This window comes from Carcharhinus amblyrhynchos, chromosome 11 (genome assembly GCF_965287045.1).
Source record: "Carcharhinus amblyrhynchos chromosome 11, sCarAmb.v2.hapA, whole genome shotgun sequence".
Taxonomy (NCBI): domain Eukaryota; kingdom Metazoa; phylum Chordata; class Chondrichthyes; order Carcharhiniformes; family Carcharhinidae; genus Carcharhinus; species Carcharhinus amblyrhynchos.
The window spans coordinates 64,158,872-64,180,888 of NC_137334.1; the positions used below are offsets into that span (position 1 = coordinate 64,158,872).

The 22,017-nt window shown below is 42.8% G+C and overlaps 1 protein-coding gene across 1 annotated transcript in view; it reads right to left on the bottom strand.

Annotated features, from left to right (window-relative positions):
• dpp10 (dipeptidyl peptidase like 10) overlaps nucleotides 1-22,017 on the bottom strand; it is a 763,552-nt gene that overhangs the window by 160,874 nt on the left and 580,661 nt on the right. Inside the window, exons 6-7 of the mRNA XM_080199302.1 lie at nucleotides 11,703-11,755; nucleotides 5,983-6,064 (exon numbers count right to left, since the gene is read on the bottom strand). Coding sequence (XP_080055428.1) covers nucleotides 5,983-6,064; nucleotides 11,703-11,755 — 135 coding nt within the window. The remainder of the gene's footprint in view (nucleotides 1-5,982; nucleotides 6,065-11,702; nucleotides 11,756-22,017) is intronic.

Consider the following 22,017-nt stretch of genomic DNA (forward strand, 5'->3'; position numbering starts at 1 on the left):
GCCACACTTATCCTTCATCCTCACAGGAATGTGCCAATCCTGAATTCCTATCAGCTTACACTTGAAAGCCTCCCACATGCTGGATGTTGATTTGTTCTCAACCATCTGCCCCCAATCTACAGTATTTGGTTCCTACCTGATATTGTTATAATTAGCCTTCCTCCAGTTTAGCACCTCAACTTGAGGACTACACTATCTTCAGTAACCTTTAAGGTACTGATGGATAAAGATAGTGTAGTCCTCAAGTTGAGGTGCTAAACTGGAGAAGGGGCCATACTGGATCTGGTATTGGGGAATGAGCCCAGCCAGGTGGTCAATGTTTCAGTAGGGAAGCATTTCGGGAACAGTGACCACAATTCAGTAACCTTTAAGGTACTGATGGACGTGGGCACTGCTGGCTGGCCAGCATTTATTGCTCATCCCCAATTGCCCTTGAGAAGGTGGTGGTGAGCTGCCTTCTTGAATCACTGCAGTCCATGTTCTGTGGGTTGACTCACAATGCCATTAACGAGGGAATTCCAGGATTTTGACCCAGTGACTGCGAAGAATGGTGATATATTTCCAAGTCAGGATGGTGAATGGCTTGGAGAGGAAACTGCAGGTGATGGTGTTCCAATGTATCTGCTGCCCTTGTTCTTCTAGATGGAAGTGGTCTTGGGTTTAGAAGATGCTGTCTCAGACTCTTTGGTGAATTGCTGCAGTGCATCTTGTAGATGGTACACACTGCTGCTACTGAGCATCAGTGGTGGAAGGATTGAATGTTTGTAGATGAAGCAGAACTCCTTGCCTGCCTTGAGTGAATAGCTGAATGCGTGCCTTTTAAATTTGGAGAAGGGCCTTTGGCCTCATGAGGTAGCCATGGTGCTGACAACTTCCTGCACACTGCACCACAAGATTCGCTGAGCTCCTTATGGATGCATAACTAATAGGGCAAACAGCAGAAGATTGCAGGTGCTCAGCCATCCTGCTGCCCAGTGGGGATCATACTGACTTTCCTGCCCACCACCCGACTCCAGAACAGAAGATGCTACCAGCGGTGTCTGTAATAAGGTAGGAAATGGGACAGCTAATTTGCTCACAAAAACAGAAAAATGGCAATGACCAGAGAATCTCTTCCATGCTGTTTATTCAGGATTCAATATTGGTCTGGTCACTGGGAATCTGTATGAAACAGTAGATGGCGCCTCTGTTTAATGTCTCATCCGATAGATGGCATTGTATGGAACTGTAATATTTTTGACTAACCTAATTGTACTTTAAGTGAAATTTGTGGTTGAGGTTTGCAAAAGCAATTCAGTACAAGAGGAGCATTGATTGTTTCAATGGAATACAGAATGCTGTTTGCTGTAGGCAGGCATTCAGATACTGACGGAACCTTACCAGCATACATTCCAAAGAGCAAAAGACTTTGCAGATTAAAATAGCTGATTAAAAATCGCAGACTGTTTCTTTTTTTACGGACAGACAAATTCAACATTTTGGAGATTGGGGAATGTTTAGCACGGGCATAAAGTCTGGAATTTTACCATCCTGTCTGCCACAGGAATCGGAGCGGGCAAGGGGCTGACCATGGAAATGTCCATCGACCTTGGATGGGATTTTATGGTTTTGGGATGAGCGAGGCCATAAAATCCCACCCCAACAGTTTGAAACCAATAAACAAAGCTATGTTTCACTTTGATGCCACATTAGAACTTGGATGAAAATTTTTTGAGTTAGATTTTCATCCCCAAGGAGGGCCCAGGGAATTGGGAAAATTTCAAGGTCTTGAAACAGTTCATCTATATGCAGCAAGACCTTGGTAAACATTTATGCTTGGGCTGATAAGTGGCAAATTAATATTGCATCACAGGTGCCAGGCAGTGACCTTCTCCAGCAAGAGACTATCTTAACTAGTTAAGATAGTTTAACTATCTCCCTGTGATATTTCACAGCATTACCATTGCTTAAACACCAGTAGCAACATCATGGGAGTTACTATTTACCCGAATCTTAACTGGACTAGCCATATAAACACAATGGCTCCAAGAGCAGTCAGAGGCTAGAAATTTTGTGGTGAGTAACTCAACTTCCAGCTGCCCAAAGCCTGTCCCTCACCTCAAGGCACAAGTTTGGAGTGTGATGGAATTTTCTTCACTTGCCTGGATGAGTGCAGCTCCAACAATCTTCAAGAATATTGACACCATCCAGGAGCAAGTAGTCCACTTGATTGGCACTCCTTCCACAAACATTCACTCTCTGCACCACAAATGAACAATAGCCATGTACACCATCTATAAGATGCGCAGTAGGAACTCACCAATGTTCCTTAGGTAAAACCTTCCAAACTCACAACCACTACCATCCAGAAGGATAAGGGCAGCAGATTTCTGGGAACACCACCACCTCGAAGTTCCTCTCCAAGTCACTCACCATTCTGGCCTTGAAGTATATCACTGTTCCTTCAATGATACTGGGTCAAAATCCTGGAACTCCTTGCCTTATAGCAGTGTGGCTGTACCTACACCTCAGGGACTGTGGCAGTTCACAAAGGCATTACCTTCTCAAGGGTAATTAGATATGGGCAACAAATACTGGTCTAGCCAGCAACACCCACATCCCACAAAGGAATAAAAAATTCAGGTTGTTTTGAAAGCAGCACAATTTGACATTGAGTAATGATGTCAAGGTTTGTCTTCTTTTGAAATACAAAGTGATTCAGCTCTATGTGTTTTTCTGTGCTTCCTGGTATTTTTTTAATTCACCAAGCAACAACATGTAAGAAGGCAGTAATTTGAGGGACCCTAATTATCATGGAAATTGCTGATAACATAAAGACATCTGCAGCATTCAACTGTGATGGAATTACTGAAGGAAGTTTAAAACAGATATATGGTGGACTCTAATGTGTATTTTGAACAAAGAATGAAGTGCTTTATAGGACAAACACAGCTTAAGATGAATTATGAGAGGACAGGACAGAGCTGTCAACAAAATATTCTGCCCACCTTGGGAAGAAAGGTCAATAAATCATTGTAATGAGTGATTTGGCAATGCAGCCAAGCATTCTAGTCAGTGCCAAAGAATATGATCAGCAGCAAGTGGCCATTCAAAGTGTGAGGACATGCATAACTCCTTGCAATGTATTTGTGACTAACAGGCATATTGCTAATTGTACTGTTAACTGCCATTCCTTCCAAAGCTAGTAAAGACATTAATGTTTAAGTTGGAGCTTGGCTGTTGCTTCATTAATTCTCAAAATTATCATATCAGAACAGAAAAGTAACCTGCCAAGGGTAGAAGGTTATGTCCTACATTGTCAAAGTCACCAAAACATCCCCTTGGTCTTGCACTGGAGTGTCAACCTTGATTTTTATGCTCAGGTCCTTGGCATTTTCCTATTCTCCAACTTCAGCACAGTAAAGAGGAAAATTCCCTCAAACCATTGGTAATGGCAGATTTTCAGACTTTTGCGTCTTGATGGTTTACTCAAACGCTATGAGATCTAGTAGTAATGAATTGCGGAGGCACAGTGGTTAGCACTGCTGCCTCACAGTGCCAGGGACCTGGCTTCAATTCCAGTCTCAGGTCGCTGCCTGTGTGGAGTTTGCACATTCTCCCCATGTCTGCATGGGTTTCCTCTGCTTGCTCCTGTTTCTTCCCACAGTCCAAAGATGAGTGGGTTGATTGATTGGCTAAGCTAAATTGACCCTAGTGTCAGGGAATTCGCAGGGTAAATATGTGGAGTTATGGCGATGGAGCCCAGTGGGATTGTGGTTGGAGCGGACTCGATGGGCTGAATGGCCTCCTTCTGCACTGTAGGGATTCTAAGTGCTGGCTAGAGGACACTATCCAAAAGCTGATGTGATGGTATAAATAGTGTTAAGTGAGCTAAAGAAAGCATGTGAAAAATGGATGTGACACACTTCTAAGGGCAAGTCTAAATTCAGCTTCTACCACCTTTGATTCCAAAGGTTTTAAACAGTTACATACAATACATTGATGTACAGCAGTTATGACAAGTTACCACTCTTGTCAACTCACTTTTTAATAAATGGAACAAATCCACTCCAGAGACTTGTGAAACATAACATTCATCTCACAGTTCAGCCAACTATTGTCTGGCAGCTGCAGAATAAGGAATCATTATTCAGCTGACCAATGTAATGTATGTGCAATCAAAAGCATCTAATCTGATTTTGTCAGCTTGAATTTATTTGGGTAGCAAGGCTGGACAATTAAATAGAACATAGTGAGTTCTAAATGTCTTGCCAACTCAAGGATAACTGATTGTCTGAAGTGTATTATTAATATGCATGACAACGTTTCATGGGTTAAAAATACCACAGCCAGAATTTTATGTTGCTTGGGTACGACATTGAAGCGTGTGAAACTGTGGGAGAAAACTGAGGGGTGGCACAGTGGTTAGCACTGATGCCTCACAGCAGCAGGATCCCAGGTTCAATTCCAGCCTCAGGTGGCTGTATGGAGTTTGCATGTCCCTCCCGTGTCTATGTGGGTTTTCTCTGGCATCCTCCCACAGTCCAAAGATGTGCAGGTTAGATTGACTGGCCATGCTAAATTGCCCATTAGTGTCCCAAGATGTGTAGGTTAGGGAGATTAGTAGGGTAAAAATATGGTGTTAAGGGTATAGGGCCTGGGTAAGATAATCTGTCAGTGAGTTGCTACAGATTTGATGGACCGACTGGCCTCCTTCTGCACTGTAGAGATTCCATCAGGCGTGTGTCGCGACATCATCAAGCACTCGCACAATATTTCAGTGGGCAAGCATACACCAGAGTCAGAGGTGTGGCCCCCAATAATCAAACAGGAAATTAAATCTGCTAAGGCACCCATTGAATGCAATTTTATATGGACTGTCTGCTTTTACATGTATTGGCTGGGCTCATAGGCCAGGCAGCCTTTATGTTTTAGCTGCAACCTTAATCTAAGGTGGAATCTCAGGGCTGAACTAAAATTATAAAAAAGGTGTGTGGGGACTGAGGTTAATGTTTGAATGTTCTGCCTAGACACCCTTTGCTAGGTTTTTCCATTGTAGTTTATTGTTTTACAGGTCTGCAGCTCCCTGAGACAGCTTCGCAGTGGCTTTCCCCAGAAGGGGGCAAATGAGAAGCGTCAACGTGTATCATCCCCTTTCTCAGTGCCCTCATTCTTCCCGTCCTCCCTGGTATCATTGAGCCTTTCCCAGTCTCTGTTTCCTGCAGGCTGCCCATTCATTAGCCAGCCAAGTGGGGCTGATTGTGTCCAGGAATACGTTTTGCACCTGCTCCCGGGTCTTTCAAGTACACCCGCGCAACATACAAGAAATTCAGGCCCACAATTTCTTTTCATAATGTAACAGTTTTGAACATATAAAATACCCACTCCTGAATGACTGTACAAGTAAAAGATTAGTAAATGACAAACATGGAGATTGAGTTGATTTTTGAAGAACTGATTTTTTATTCACTTTTTGTAATATCTTTTCCTATTCTTGCCACTCAGGAAGCATTAGGCACCAACAAAGAGAGCATGGATCAGGTATAAACTAAAGACCTCAAGGTCATCTCAGCATTATAGTTTCATACAAACCTCACGAGTTTACCCATGTTGTAGCAATGGGACTTTTCAATTTCCACAATGTCTCAATGAATTAAATTGGCAGATTAGTTTACAAGAGCCAATTTATTATCTCTTTTGATGAGTTATGATGGGATGTGTTAAGTCTGCTCAAACTAATTTCACATAAGAGCTCGGTGAGTGAGAAAACATTGTCATTTAATCAGTCTGGCCTTACTTTAGAGCCAGATCTTATCGGGGAACAGCATTCTCACTCTCAGGGTTTGCATGGGTTTACTCACAGACTCCAATAATGCTGTTTTGAAGTTAAGCACAATTTGCCTGTGCTGTTTGTAAATGAGAAAAGTCAGATAACCTGCAGTCTTTACCTCCACACTCCTGAAAAAAGACACAACTACACGCAAATATTAAAGTCGCACTTACCAGCTGCTGTCCTGCGATGCCCCACGCTGCATATTGTAATACAGAATTCGCCACCTCTGGGGGATTCAGTTCCCTCACTTCCCTTAAGTAAACAGAAAATTGAAAAAAAAATTAGTGGATTTTGCACAGCTTTTAAGAAAATGGAGTTGAATCAAATTCTGCCACCATCAACTAAAAATGCTGTTTCTGACAGGAAACCAGGAACTCAATAAAATTTGCATTCATTGCAAAATAATAGCGCATCAGTAAAATGTTATGAGCGTTTATCCTTTGAGGATAGAAAACAATTGTGCTTAGTAAGAATTTTGAATTACCTTTGCATTCAGATATAATATGAATATTGTGGAATGCAAACTCCCTGAAAGGAAAGTTTTTTTTTGATTCACCCAAGTTTGGTCTTAATAAGACTTCATAAAAAAACTCCCTTCATTCCTCAATGTTGTTCTACCATTTTGACAGAAATGATATTTTTCTCTATGCCAGCTTGGCTGGAGTAAATGGACAAGGTTGTTGTCTCTCAGACTGATGTTGCATTCAACCCATCAAAAATCTTGTCAAATGTTAAGAAATGCATTAGGAAGCGAGAGGGACCAGGCACTCACCACTGAATCAGTGGTATAGCCATTTCAAGATCTAGCACGTGGAAACATAGAAAATAGAAGCAGGAGTAGGCTATTCAGCCCTTTGAGCCTGCTCCACCATTCACTATGATCATGGATGATCATCAAATTCAATTTCCTGATTCCACCTTTCCCCTATATCTCTTGATCCCTTTAGCTCAAAGATCTATATTTAATTTATTCTTGAAATCACACAATGTTTTGACCTTGACTATTTTTTGTGGTAATGAATTCCACAGACTCACTACTCCCTGGGTGAAGAAATTTCTTCTCATCTCAGTCCTAAAAGGTTTACCCTTTATCTTCAAATTATGACCCCTGGTTCTGGACTCCCCCACCATTGGGAACATTCCTTCTGAATCTACCCTGTCTAATCCTGTTAGAATTTTATAAGTTTCTATGTGAAGTGGAAAACCACCTCAATCACAAGAGGGTCACACAAGCATGCTGTGTCATTCATTCCTTCCTCTGGAGAAATACCCAAAAGGATCATTAAAATAGATTCTGAAAGAAACACGATTGTCCATACGGGGAAGCACAACAGTAAAAAACATCGACCACACAACAACTAACAAATGCTTGGGGAAATAAATTTTGTTTCAAATTCCAGTGAAGATTTTCTAAAAGTTTATGTGGAATAATGTGAATGCAGATGCAAGGATAAGCTTTAATTGTAACTTAATTAGTGCAGTGGACAATATAGGCTATTTGCTACAAAGCTAGTTCACATATTGGCAAGTCTTTTTGTGAGATAAGGGCAACTATACAGGTAAATATCTGGCTCAGTATCTTTTTTGAAGCAACGTCATAAACACAAAGAACACAGAACAGTACAGCACAGCACAGGGCCTTCGCCCTTTGATGTTGCATGGAGCTATGTCCGCACCCAAGATCAAGTTATCCCACTCCCTATCATTCTGGTGTGTTCCATGTGCCTGTACAATATCCACTTGAAAGTTCTTAAAGTGCCCGACTCCATTATCACAGCAGGCAGTACATTCCACACCCCAACAGCTCCCTGAGTAAAGGATCTACCTCGGACATCCCTCCTATATCTCACACCATGAACCTTATAGTTATACCTCCTAATAACAGCTACATTCACCTGAGGAAATAGTCTCTGAACGTCCACTCTATCTATCCCCCTCATCATCTTATAAACTTCTACTAAGTCGCCTCTAAGTCCTCCTCCACTCTAAAGAGAAAAGCCCCAGCTCCCTCAGCCTTTCTTCATAAGTCCTACCCTCCAAACCAGGCAGCATCCTGGTAAATCTCCTCTGCACTCTCTCCAATGCTTCCACATCCTTCTTATAGTGAGGTGCTTAACAGCAGTATGGTCTTACCATACATGTTAGAGTCAGGCATTTTCAAATGGCAAAGTTGTGAAGCACACAGCAGGTAATAATTATTTTTCTGTCCCTTGTGGAACAGTAGTGTAGGTGTCCCTGAATGCTGTTTGTAGATACTCGTAACCTGTTCTACAATTATCCATAAAAATGCATGGCACCATTGAACCTAATGGGTGGCACACTGGCTCAGTGATGAGCGCTGTTGCCTCACAGTGCCAGGGATCTGGATTCAATTCTGTCCTCGGGTGATTATCTGTGTGGAGTTTGCACATTCTCCAGGTGTCTGCCTGGGTTTCCTCCAGGCACTCCGGATTTCTCCACAATCCAAAAATGTGCAGATTAGGTTGATTGGCCATGATAAATTGCACCCTTCATGTTGGGAATTAGGAAGGTAATTATATGGGTTATGGGGATGGAACTTGGGTGGAATTGTTGTCAGTGCAGGCTTGATGGGCCAAATGGTCTCCTTCTGCACTGTAGATTCTATAATTCTATGATAATTTCAGTTTTGTTCCAGGATCCATGGAACAGTCCTTTTCTATCCTGCCAATGTCTTTGAAGTTTGCTTTCTCTTTCAAATAATCCATGCAAAGAGGGTTGCCTGAAAATAAATGATTTGTAACTGTTGTCTGTAAGTAGGCAGCAATTTGCACGTTGCTGATCTTGGATCACCTGGATATTAGTTTTGTGCGCGCTCTTGCGGTCGTATGTCTCAGAATCCAGAACACCATTCTCGCACCATCAATAATGCTTTGGACTTTTAAGAATTGCATTGTCTTGGTCAGTCTGCTGTAATTTTTCCCTAAAATATTTGCCCTGGTGGGTACAATATCAGTGAGGTGCTGCACTTGGAGAGATCAAATGGCAAGACCCTGAACAGCATTGATGTATCTTGGGGTTTCAAATCCATAGCTCCCTGAAAGTGGCCACACAAGCAGACAGGATGGTAAAAAAGACATATGACATGCTTGCCTTTATTTGCTGGGGCATTGGTTACAAGGCTGAAGAAGTCATTACAGCTTTATAAATCTTCGGTTAGCTCGCATTTAAAGTGTTGCGTTCAATTCTGGTCCCCACATTACAGGAAGGATGTGGAGGCTTTGGAGAGGGTGCAGAAGAAGTTTACCAGGATGCTGTCTGGATTAGATTGTATCTGCTATAAGGAGAGGCTGGATAAACTAGGGTTGATTTCTCTGGAGCGGCAGAGGCTGAGGGGAGACCTAATAGAAGTATATAAAATCATAGGCATAGTTAGGGTTGTCAGTCAGAATCTTTATCCCAGAGTTGAAATATCTAATACTAGCAGGCACACACTTAAGGTAAGAGGGCAAAAGTTCAAAGGAGATGTGAGGGGCAAGTTTTTCACACTGAGAGTGGTAGGTGTCTGGAATGCACTGCTAGGGGTGGTGATGAAGGCATTTATGGGGTGTTTAGATAAGCAAGGAAAATGCAAGGAATAGAAGGATATGGACCAAGAGCAGGCAGAAGGAGATAACTTTAATTTGACATCCATGTTCAACACAATATTATGGGCTGAAGGACTGTTCCTGTTCTGAGTTGTCTTGTGTTCTGTGTTCTACTTGCATAATAGGTCTTTGCACTACTGATTTATTGAATCTGTTGTCACAACCCAGGGGGACCAGGACTGAGGCCAGTTATGACCTTGATTGCCACTAAAGCTATAGTGCTGTGTCTGAGGGATATTTGTGCAGTAGCTTGTAGCAGATGGCCCAACTCTATCACTGTCTCCACGATAATCCATAGTCCTCTTCTAACATATCATTGCTGCTTTCTGATGTGCAGGTTTGAAAAAAGTTTTGTGCAACTCCCCACGATGTACAGGAAGGCAGAAACAAAGACGTCCTACTGTTGCCCAGTTGGTGGGAAATTAAATTGCTGGGGCAGTTTTCCCACCAGAAACCTTACAAAACCCTCATCTCTTACTCTGTACACTCCCAATCATGCTCCATTGGAGTAATTTCATTACCAAATATTACATTTCAGTAATTTTATGTATAATAAAGGGATTCCATAAGTTAAATAGAGGGAAATGACTTGTTAAGTACAGGTCATAGAAATAAGATCATCCATAATAATGAAGAAAGAATTTAGCAGAATGTTTTGTGATGCAGAGGAATGGTAGGACATGGAATGGCTGTTTCATCAGAAACATTAGTAGCTGCAGCATCCATAAATGATTCTAAAAGAGACGCCAATATATATTTGAAAAATAAAATTTATAGGGACAGGAGATGTGGATAGATTTGTCAGGGAGCCTGCATAGGCTTCTGTGATTCATGATTCTCATTACAAAAGTACCACAGATTAGCCAGGTGTCTCACCACTATAAATCTAGCCATTGCCTGCCTATTAGATCCCGAAATTGGATGAATAATTCACTATCTTAAGGCTAACTTCCAAGATTAACTGCTTCTGAATAAGACGCCTCTGGATAGAATGGGATCCTTGTGAAGCAAATTAAAAAATAGACTTGCCATGTTTGCTTGACACCTATTACAATGGTGGAGAAATGCATTTTCTGTTGCGCAGAGTGACATTTTTTATCCCTTCGTGCATGGAGGTGCATGTGTGTTCTTAAAGGGCCAATCTGACCGAGTTGGACCAAAATTTATGGGTAAAGAAGCTATAATTAGTTCAGTTGTATTCACTGTCATTCAAACAAAATTTCTATTAAAACAAGAAGATCTTTGATGAAAGTCAGTTTATTCTTTATGACTTAGTGCAATATTATATTCCAAAATCAAGGGTGCAAGCAAGGCGGTCTATTTGTTACATGCCCCTTTACAAAGCTTTTTCACTGGCTTGCAGCACAGATTGATTAATACTTCACTCACTGATACTTTATCTTCTGTTAGAAGTAATAATGTAGCACAGCGATTAGCACTGCTGCCTCACAGAGCCAGTGACCCAGGTTTGATCCCTGGCTTGGGTCACCGTCAGTGTAGAGTCTGCATGTTTTCCCAATGTCTGCGTGGATTACCTCTGGGTGTTCCAGTTTTCTTCCACTGTCCAAAAGACATGTTGGGTAGATGCATTGGCCATGCCAAATTCTCCCACCCAAACAGACACCAGAGTGTGGCTACTAGTTTTAAGTTTATTTATTAGTGTCACAAGTAGGCTTACATTAACACTGCAATAAAGTTCCTGTGAAAATCTCCTAGTTGCCACACTCGATTGCCTGTTCTGGTTCACTGAGGAAAAATTTAGCATGGTCAATGCGCCTAACCATCACGTCTTTTGGACTGTGGGAGGAAGCTAGAGCTCCCTGAGGAAACCTACGCAGAAGTAAGGAGAACATGTAGACTCTGCACAGATAGTGACCCAAGCTGGGAATCAAACTTGATTCCCTGGCACAGTGCCTGCCGCTGTGACTAGGAGATTTTCACAGTAACTTCATTGCAGGGTTAATGTAAGCCCAGTTGTGACACTGATAAATAATCTTAAAAAAATCTAATGGTTCTTAATCTTCTTCCCAACAATTCTTGATTGGTGGAGGACAGGGTGGCGAACAGCAACAATAGAATAATGAAAGGTGAAGGGCAAATGGTCAGAAGGTTTGAAAAAAAATTGATGCCATACAGGAAATCTTAAAAGCATTCAATCTGTATTACCATCACAAAATTGAATTTTTGCCTGCATTTAAAATCCTCAATATCTGATTCAATTTCTACAAACCAGAGAGAAAATTGAAACCTTTTGAAATAACTTCACAACAAGATAACTCACTGACCTGGTATGTATGTCGTAAACAGCATATGATGCAGTGTAAGAATGATGATAGACCTGTAAAAGATTGAACAAAATCATTGCATTATGCAAAGTAATGGCCTCATTGGCTTTGTGTGCTTAATCTATACAGAATTATGTCCTCCGGAGCATTTGTTTTTTGCTGAATTGAGTCACATGGCAAAAAAAAAGAGAAATGCAGTAGCTATTAATTTTCTAAATTATTTATCGGTGTTGGTATTATTATGAAATGGAACAACTGGCCAAAATGCAACATGTTTTTCACTTTAATTCTGATGCATGTTATTGACACATGTAATTTTCATAAGTGTTCATATCATAATTCATACTGACACAACTAGAATTTTAGATATTAACAAGAGCAAAAGTATTTCAACTGCGAACAACCTTGATCAATTTTAAATATTGGGACAGATTTTAACTTGCACCATTGGATGCAAAAGGAACTGCAAGAGCCTGAAAATAGCTTACTGCTTGTTTATGTCAGCATTTCAGATATTTCCACCCTCGAAGGGACCTTCCTCTAGATCACCTGCCTGCTTCAGTTAGTAGCTCCTTTTAGTACTTAGGACTCAGATTGTCATTTTGCCAGTCAGCCAGGCAGAACATCTGCTGTGTTCATTCAGCCCAGCTTTTCAGAGCAATGCTGTAAATAGGGGCACCAAAAAGATATATTTCCAAATCTTTGTTGGGCCAGGTCTGGCTTCCTGACAGAGCTATATTCCTGCCAGTGTGGAGACCTTCTGGGCCACCCAATCTGAAACTGGTGAGCTGCAGCAGGCATCCATTTGGCTCCTGAAGCTTGCTGGCAACATGCCAACCAGGCCTGATGCTCACAATGAACTTAGCCTCCTGCCTGCATGATGGGATGTTGTATACTGGTCAAAAGCCCAATTATTAAAACTGTTCTCATTGAGTCTTCTCCTATCGATGTCTGTTGGTCTTGACAAATCACTTGACGGTCTTGATGAATCATTCAATGTATTCAAATCTTAAATTTCAGGAAGTAATTTCTTCCACTCAATAATGGGAGTCTCCTGAGTAAAGTGAGTGAATATATTACAGCCTGCCCTCAGACAGTGTAATTAAGCTCAAAGAGTTAACTCTAATGGGAATTCTACAATCTTTAGAAATAATTTTCTTACTGCTGTTCCTATAAATATTTCAGTTTGCTAACACAGTGAGATAATAGATAGTACCCTCGAAGTGGTTACAGTTGCCTTATTGTAATCAGATACTGCACAAAACATAATGGGTGGGATTTTATGGTCTCTCTCTGGCAAGACCGTAAATTCCAGCCTGATGTCAATGGAGATTTCCGTTGTCAGACCCTCACACGTGCTTATTCCGTGGCGGGCAAAGTGGTGGAGTTCCAGCCAATGTTGCCAAAGATCGTGCAAAATTAGATTAGGGAGCATCACAAATTGCAAGTCAAATATCTAGGGAGGTTAAAGTGTTGAAAAACCTCAAATTGCTACATATTGTAAATGAAAGATGTGAACCCATGATTTTCCATGAGAAGCCTCAGAAGGGAAAATATATAAGTTACTCTGCAAAGAAGTAAAAGTTCGCAACATGGCAGGAAGCTTTCCAGTCCAACATGTCCATGCAAGCTTTCTGCTGGTAACAATGTAAATTTCATCCTCCTGCCCAGCTTTCTCCTGATGATAGATCTTCTACTTCACATGTTTAATTAGATTTCCTTAAAAGATGCAATGGTTTCTGCTTCACCCTAATTGCTATGTGCGGAAATTGATCATCATTTCTCTATCCATACAAACTGACAATTTTAAACTGGCGATTGCTTGTTATTGGCTTCGTACCATAGGGACCGATGAAACAATAACTTGTGTTTTCTCTTTACAAATGCTAACCAACTTGTTGTGCAATAACAATGGTTTGTGTTTTTTTCTATAATAATTCCATCACAACCCTTCAAAAACTTTATTAAAAACTCCTCTGAACCATGCCTTATATTTGCTGACTTTAATGTACCAGCAACTGCTGACACATTCTCCCTCCCTCCAGTTCTGACGGTGAGTCAAAAGATTTGAAACGTTAACTCTTTCTCTCTCCTAACAGATGTTAACAGATTTGCTGAGTTTTTCGGGCATCCTCTGCTGTTGTATTTACAGCACTTTTAAAACAGTAAAACATCCCAAGGTGTTTCCCAGGTATGTTAATGAAACAAAATTTGACACTAAATTGCATTAGATGATGTTAAGGTTGATATCCAAAAAAATTGGTCATAGATGTAGGGACACTTCTCCCAGCCTGTTGCGCTGCTAGAGCAGTGTAGCTGGCTGGGAGATATCAGTGGGGGCCATCTTGCGGGCTTCTTGCTGGATGGCTAGGCCTCTGTGTACCTCTCAGCCGAAGATTTCCAATGTAATCAGCTCAGCACCGGAAATTGGCGCGGAGCTGAATACAAAATGGAAATCACGATTTCTATGTCATTAGTGGACCTGCTAGTGTTTCCTTTCTGCCAGGGAAGAGGTGGCCAACCCCACTGGAGTGAAGAGAGGCAGCCCCATTGCAGCACCCCCAGGAGGTTGTGGGAAGAGGGGTGCCCCTTGGGCAGTGCCAGCTTGGCAGTGCCAACCTGGCCTCCTGGGAATGCCCAAGCAGCAAACTGGCAATGACCAAGTGGCACCTTGGCACTGTCCATCGGGCACTGGGCGGCCTCAAGGGAATGGGGCCAAAGGGAGCGGGGTGCGGAGGGAAATTATCAACTAGCTAAAAGACAGAATACATAAGGTTCTGACAGCATTACCAGCAAAGACTTGATTCTTGAAACAAAGTTAACAAGCTCATGAAACAAATAGTTCATACATATGTGGATGCAATAATAGAATTAAATAAGTAATTATGATTTTAAAACATATATGCTGTTATTTTAAATGCATTTTAAGTATTAAGTGAACCATTCATTTCAGCCAAAGGCAAGTTATTGCAAGTATAATGGTAAAAGCGAAGAGTATAGAGCCAAAGGCCTGGGAACCCTGGTAGTTAGCAGAATTCATATCAGAAAGTTCCTGGTAAGAACATAATAATAAGAATATAAGAAATAGGAGCAGGAGTAGGCCATCCAGCCCTTCGAGCCTGCCCCGCCATTCAATAAGATCATGGCTGATCTGTCGTGGCTCAGTTCCACATTCCCGCCCTCTCCCCATAACCCTTAATCCCCTCTCTTATCAAAAACCCATCAACCCGCGTCTTAAAAATATTTAGCGAGGTAGCCTCCACCACTTCAACGGGCAGAGAATTCCAGAGATTCACCACCCTTTGAGTGAAGAAGTTCTTCCTCAACTCCGTTCTAAACCGCCCCCCCTTTATCTTGAGGCTGTGCCCCCTAGTCGTACTGTCCTTTCTGAGCGGGAAGAGTCTCTCCACCTCTATCCTATCCATCCCATTCATCATCTTATACGTCTCAATGAGATCTCCCCTCATTCTTCTAAACTCTAACGAGTAGAAGCCTAGTTTAATCAGCCTGTCCTCATAGCTCAACCCCCTCAACTCCGGTATCAGCCTAGTAAACCTCCTCTGCACTCCCTCCAAGGCCAAACACATTTTGCAACTATATGAATTGGGATATTCATTGTCTAGACATAGAATTGATATCATGAGTCTATCATGTGTCTATTACATGTCTTTCCAATTTGGCAATGAGTGGGTGGGAACTTTGACCTCTATGACGAACATCTTTAGTTATATAGCAACAGGGAAGTGAGTTCAGCCAAGATGGGAGTTAGTGTCTGGATTAAATGGACAAATGAAATATCATTATGCTGGATGGTAAAATGCAATTGGCTGAGGTGACTGTCAAAGATTGTTATTGATATATGTTTACTGAATGTAATTGATTTTAAATTAATAGGAGGCAGGAAAGATCATAAAAAAATTTATAATTGATCTGTTTTTGATTGTACATGTTAGATTCATCAGAGAGGATCTGTTTGCCTATCTCAGATTTTGGTGATCTCTGAGCAGCTGCTTGTTTTTTTTTTGTTTTAAATAAATATCACGTCTTTATACAGAGATATCTTCTTCATGAGTTTTATATTGGCTGTAGTTAAAGGGGGTACCGGCCATCTCAATTCACCCCTATTGAGGGCAGGGCCTTTGGGGGGGGGTGAATGGTAGGAGTTGGAGGTTTCTGCTGTCACTCTGCATTCAGGATTGTAGGCAGAGGAAGGGAGATTGGCGATTGTGGCTGGCCATCCGGGTTGGGAGGAGGTGTGGGAGGGGAGAGGGGGGAGGCGGGGGAGGGGGCGAGGAGGCTGAGGGAGATCGGGGCTTGCTAGTTCAGGGGGAGGGGAGCATCAGGGCTTGCTTGCCTGGGGAGGTCCGGGAGATAGTTAGCGAGCAGTGGGGGGCTCTGCAAGGCCAGCGATTGGGAGTTGGGGTGTTGGAAGGCCAGTGATGGGGATTTGCAGGGCTGGCCAATGATTGAACTGAGCAGTGATCGGGGGACCAGCAATGAGGGGTTGACAGTTTGATGCACGCGCAGTAGCTCGATTAGCACTATGCTGCCAGCCCCTCGAGCAAGAATAGACCCTGCCCCCTGATTTTTAGACTGAATCATGCTGAGGCACTCTGTGATGCACAGATTGTTAGAAATTTGTCTGGAAATCACGCTGAAGAAACCAGTGGGAGTTACTCCCATTTTCATGTGAATTGAGGACTTAGAATTTTTGGGGGAGAATCCTGACTGTATGCTTTAGGGAGAGTCGAAAAAGGAGCAAAATGTAATAGAGAGGGGCAGATGCTGAGGCATAGAATTTCAGGACTTAGAGCTTTGGCATGCGAAGAAAGGCAGCTAATAGTGGAGTGACTAAAATCAAGCTTGCTAAAGATGCCAGCACTGGACGCTGCAGAAACCTCAGAGGATTGTAGGGATGAACTTAATCACAGAGGGACTTGGAAATAAGGATGAGACTTTTAAAATTGAGATGCTTCTTCATCACAAGCTAATGTCTATTGTGAATATAGGGTGATGAAAGACCAGGTCTTCATACGAGGAAGGATATGGCAGCAGAACTTTTCAATGTCCTCAAGTTTACAGAGGGTTGAGTGTGGAAGGTATGGCTAGGAGTGTGTTGGGACAGTCAAGCCTACTTTTAACAAAAGCATAAAGTAAAATAAAGCAAAGTTTATTTATTAGCCACAAGTTGGCGAATAGTAACACTCCAATGAAATTACTGTGAAAATCCTTCAGTCGCCATACTCCAGCTCCAGTTTAGGTACAGTGAGGGAGAATTTAGCGTGGATGAGTGCTTTGGTAGGGGATGTGTTGAATCAGGGTTGAAGTTGGGCATTATTGCGAAGGTAGAAACAAGTGACCTTAGTCATGGGATGGGTATGTGTTTTGGAAGCTCTTCTCAGTGTCAGGTAGGGTAAGAAGGCTGCAAACAGTTTGGTTCAGCTTCACAGTTGCCAGGGAGAGGGATGGAGTCAGCTGCTAGCCAACAGAGTTTGTGGCAAGGACTGTAAAATGCAATGGCCAGAATGTTACGGGCTGTTCACGCTGGCGGGGTTTTTACATCCCACTACAGTGAATGGAGATTTGGCTGGCCGCCAAATTCTCCAATTTTGTTGCAGAGGGGATAAGATCGTGCCTACTATATTTTTAAACTTAAAAAATTGCAATTAAAGCAAGTAGTCCAAATTTGACAACAGGTGAAGAAAATTGCACCCAATTTGTTGCACTGTACCTGATCTTGAACAGTAAACCGAGCAAACTTAATTCTGTTTAATTCCAAATGAATTGAACAAATGTCAGATCAATAAAAAGTAAATTCCCAGTTACCTGGGTAAACATGGGAACAGAAAAGAAACTATAACTTCAGTTGAGCTGGAAGTGGATTTGTGTTCCGTCTCAAATTTGAACAACTTTGATTGATGCAACAACTAATTAAGCAACTCCTCCATTCAATCTTAATTTGGGATCACAGCAGATTAAGAATGTCAAAGGAAACATACTCTAACTACTGCCAGAGAGTAAACACAGCAAGTTCATTAAGATAAGAAAACAATTCTAATCTATGGAGAAATATATCACAGGGTTTTAATTAGTGGGCACACAGCTTAACTAAAACCCTATTACAGGAAGCAAGTGGAATGAAAATAGATCAGGTTGATCAACATCTATTTGCTCCATTGTGCTTTAATACTCCATTTACACAGGGAGGTAGCATCTCTTAATCAGTATATTGATGTGGCTATCATTGCCTTATGCCTCCCAATACATCAAGTATGTCAACAATATAAATAGCATCTGCAACATATATAATGGACTGCAGCATAAGTAAACATATCTTGTGTTGGTTCAAGCATTCATACTGTGTCATTTCCTTGACACCATTTATTGTGATCTTGTAGAACAGCTACACCTTTATTGGAATTGTGGTTGAGTTACAAGGCCACTTACTACTGGGGTTAATTTTCATTTGATCTGAACAAAGCACTGGTGTTAACAGCTACAAATCCAGTCACTCCACATAGATTATTAATAATGCCATTAGCTTTGCTTCTTCAGAAATGATGATAGTAATGACATTTCCAACATTGCTAACATCTTATCCCGTTGGCTCAGGATTAATGAGCTAGTCTGGTTTGAAACATTTCATTTCATTTGACCTGAGTGGAGATGGGTGGGTCAGATTTATACTGGGCTTTACAGCATAAGAACACACCATAGAAACCCTACAGTGCAGGAGGAGTACATTTGGCCCATTGAGTCTGCACCGACTCTTCAAAAAAACACGCTACCTCGGCCACTTTTCTTGCGTTATCCTCGTAACCCCGCTCATTGATCATGGCTGATCTGTCTAACTTGCACACCTTTGGACTGTGGGAAGAAACCAGAGCACCCAGAGGAAATCCACACAGACCTGGTGAGAACACATAAACTCCACACAAGTCATCCAAGGTTGGAATTGAACACAGGTCCCTGGTGCTGTGAGGCAGCAGTGCTCATCATTGTGCCACTGTGCCACTCAGTCCAACAAGTTTATAGAATCCCTACATTGTAGAAAGAGGCCATTTGGCCCATCAAGCCTGCACTGGCTCTCTGACAGAGCATCTTATTCAGGCCCACCCAATCCCTGTAACCCCATGTATTACACCACTAATCCCCCTAACCTACACTAATGGGCAATTTAGCATGGCCAATCCCATGCACACCTTTGGCCTGTGAGAGGAAACTGCAGCACCCAGGGGAAACCCATGCAGATATGGGGAGACATGCAAACTCCACACAAACAGTAACCCAAAGCCAGAATTTAACCCGTGCCCCTGACGCTGTGAGGCATCAGCGCTAACCATTGTGCCACCCTTGTTTCTTGCCATCGAGCAAAAGGCGAAGACTAACCTCCACCCTCAATCTCACCATCACTTTCACACCCCCATGCAACACCCTCACCCGCACTCCACACCCTCACACCCCCCACCCTGCACCCTGAGTCTTGTTCTACAATAGCCTGTGAACATAAATTTCGATTCACATCTTCTGCTCAAACTGTGGCCCAAGTTAAAAGAACAAATAGTTTGACTGTGGCATTGACCTGTGCATTGTCCACTCTTCAGCAGCTAAACGTCCTGTTAAATCTTAAAGGGATAGGTAGAAAGGGCCGACTTATAATGAGCCATTACTGTACCATTGCTAAAGACTGAAAAATAAGCCTTTAATTCCTTTGCACATTTTAAGTAAGGTCCAAAGCCTTTTTGAGTTTCCCACAGCAAGTTTGGTTTGCCCTGAAGCAGCCAGTGCTGGCACTAGATGCATTCTTGTAAACAGGTTTATATGCAACTTAACTGGGTCCTACTGGGTCCGGAATCAGAGCCAAGCAAGCTCAAAAATAGCACCACTGTCTGGCGTGCCAGTTCCCTGGCTTCATTCTGTGCCTCCCAGCCACAAGACAGATTGGTCTGGGGTTGAAGGCAGAAGGGTTATCTGCCCTCGTGCAGTGGGTAGCTGGTCAAAGTAATTAAAAACTACATCAGGCCAGGTAAAGAAGGCTGACTAAGATTTTTCAGTGGGCCTCCAGGTTCTCGAAGGCGGAGGAGGCTAGATTAACTGCTTGGAGGTGGCCTCCTGGAGAACCAGTGCTCCAGGGTGCATGGCTCAAGGCCCTCCCTGCCTAGTTGAGTGCATCAGGATCCTTTAGCCAGCTTGTGGAGGAGCATTCCCCTCTCATGGTGGTGGTCTATCTGCAAAAGCCATTTATAATTTAAACTTTGAAAAAGTAGGGAAGAAAGCAGATCTATTTTGAATTGTCCTCTCCCTCACTTACCAGTAAGTGTGAACTATGGAACCTTACAAGCGGGAAGGCCTCTGACTGATGCTCCAGTTTCAAGAGTCCACGCACCATCTGTAATTGGATGACAAATCCATTCCCTGACCATTAATTGGCCACTCTAAAAATTGTGTGATTGAGTGGGCAGCACAATGGCACAAAGAACAAAGAAATTACAGCACAGGAACAGGCCCTTCGGCCTTCCAAGCCTGCACTGACCATGCTGCCTGACTGAACTAAAACCCCCGACCCTTCTGGGGGGCTCATCCCTCTATTCCCATCCTACTCATGTATTTCCATCTGAATCATGTATTTAAGCACAGTGGTTAGCACTGCTGCCTCACAGCTCCGGTGACCTGGGTTCGATTCCTGGCTTGGGTCACTGCCTGTGTGGAGTCTGCATCTTCTCCTTGTGTCTGCGTAGGTTTCCTCTGGGTACTTTGGCTTCCTCCCACAGTCCAAAGATGTGCGGGTTAGATTGACTGGCCATGCTAAATTGGTATTTAGTATCCCGGATGCATTTGTTAGAGCAATTAATGGGGTAAATATGTGGAGTTACGGGAATAAGGGCTGGGTGGCATTGTTTCCAGTGCAGACTTGATGGGTCGAATGGCCTCCTTCTGCCCCGTAGGGTTTCTATGACATGATGATTTCTACGATTTCTTCCCCACACAGCGTGAGCCCCATTTCAGCCTGATAACCTGGTTTCGAAGCTCCCGGGAAAAGTCCTGCCCCCATGTCTCATCAAGTGGTCACACGAGCCAGGCAAGTGTTAAAACAGCAGATACTCAGCTGGAAGGATTGTGTCTGCTGGTTGGACTGACTGGTCAACTCTTTTGTTGGAAAAAGTGCAATTCAACTCAAGCAAATAAACTGTGGGATAAAGCAACAAAGGGCAGCCCCTGAAAGGGATACTGTCCTAAAGTCACAAATTAAAGCCACAAATTAAACTTAAAATGTTAAACCATAAGGCGATTAGAAGGATCAACAAGACGTCTCAGTTCCTGAAGTACCCAATGGGAAAGGAAGGCTTTGATGGGGCTGTGGACACCACATGGTTCCTCCCCAGGGCCACCCAGACATGAATATGGAGGGGCAAACTGTCAGGGTGGATGAACCCCCCCCCCCTTGATCACCCACTGCCGAGACCTATTAGTACCAAGTCTGGCCAGTTCCCGAGGAGGTTCTCCTCCTTCCCCGCACACCCCCACCCTCCCCCTCACTGCACCAGCTGTAAACTGACTCTTCAAGCACAGGGAAGAACTGGTTCGGTTAAAACATTCCTCAATGATTTGCTGTCGTTATTTTTTGACAGCTGCCAGCATTAGAGACGCTTGCTGTTATCCTGCATGTTGTTGACTGTTACTGCATTGTTACTTCTTCACCCCTAAGTAACTCTCAGAGTTGCCTCCTTAGTGGGACAACATTACAGAGCAAGCAACAAATCTAGAGACTCTTGAGGTTATTAATGAAGGGCTGCCCCTGGCGTATCCAGGATACTTAAACTTTGTTCTGACGTGGCAATTTTCAGAGTTCTGGTTAAAGTGCGACCCCAATAGCTGTTGATCATCTTATTTATGGCCAGGTTCCTGGCAGTTGTGAGTCACATGCTTAAAGTAATGCCCTGAGCAACCAAATGTTTTGGATGGAAGGGGCTGGGATTGAGGACTAGCACATGATAAAAAAAACATGAAGCTCCTCAATAATGCTGCTCTGAAGTACTTTGGGATTATTTATTTTGTTAAAAGCACTATAGAGATATAAATTGTTGTTGATGGAAATTGGGCACAGACACGCATAAAGTGCTACATGTCATCTCTCACCAATTTAAGGTTGACCGAATTGAAGCCCTCGCATCAAGGCTGTGCGAGTGCTGCCAATTGCATTCCACACCTCAAGTAAAGCCCAAAGTCTTCCAGCCCTGAAACCAGCAGGCATCGTTGTGGGGGCAGGATGGGAAAATTTGGAGTGCCTCCCTGAGCTATCTGCACCACCACACAC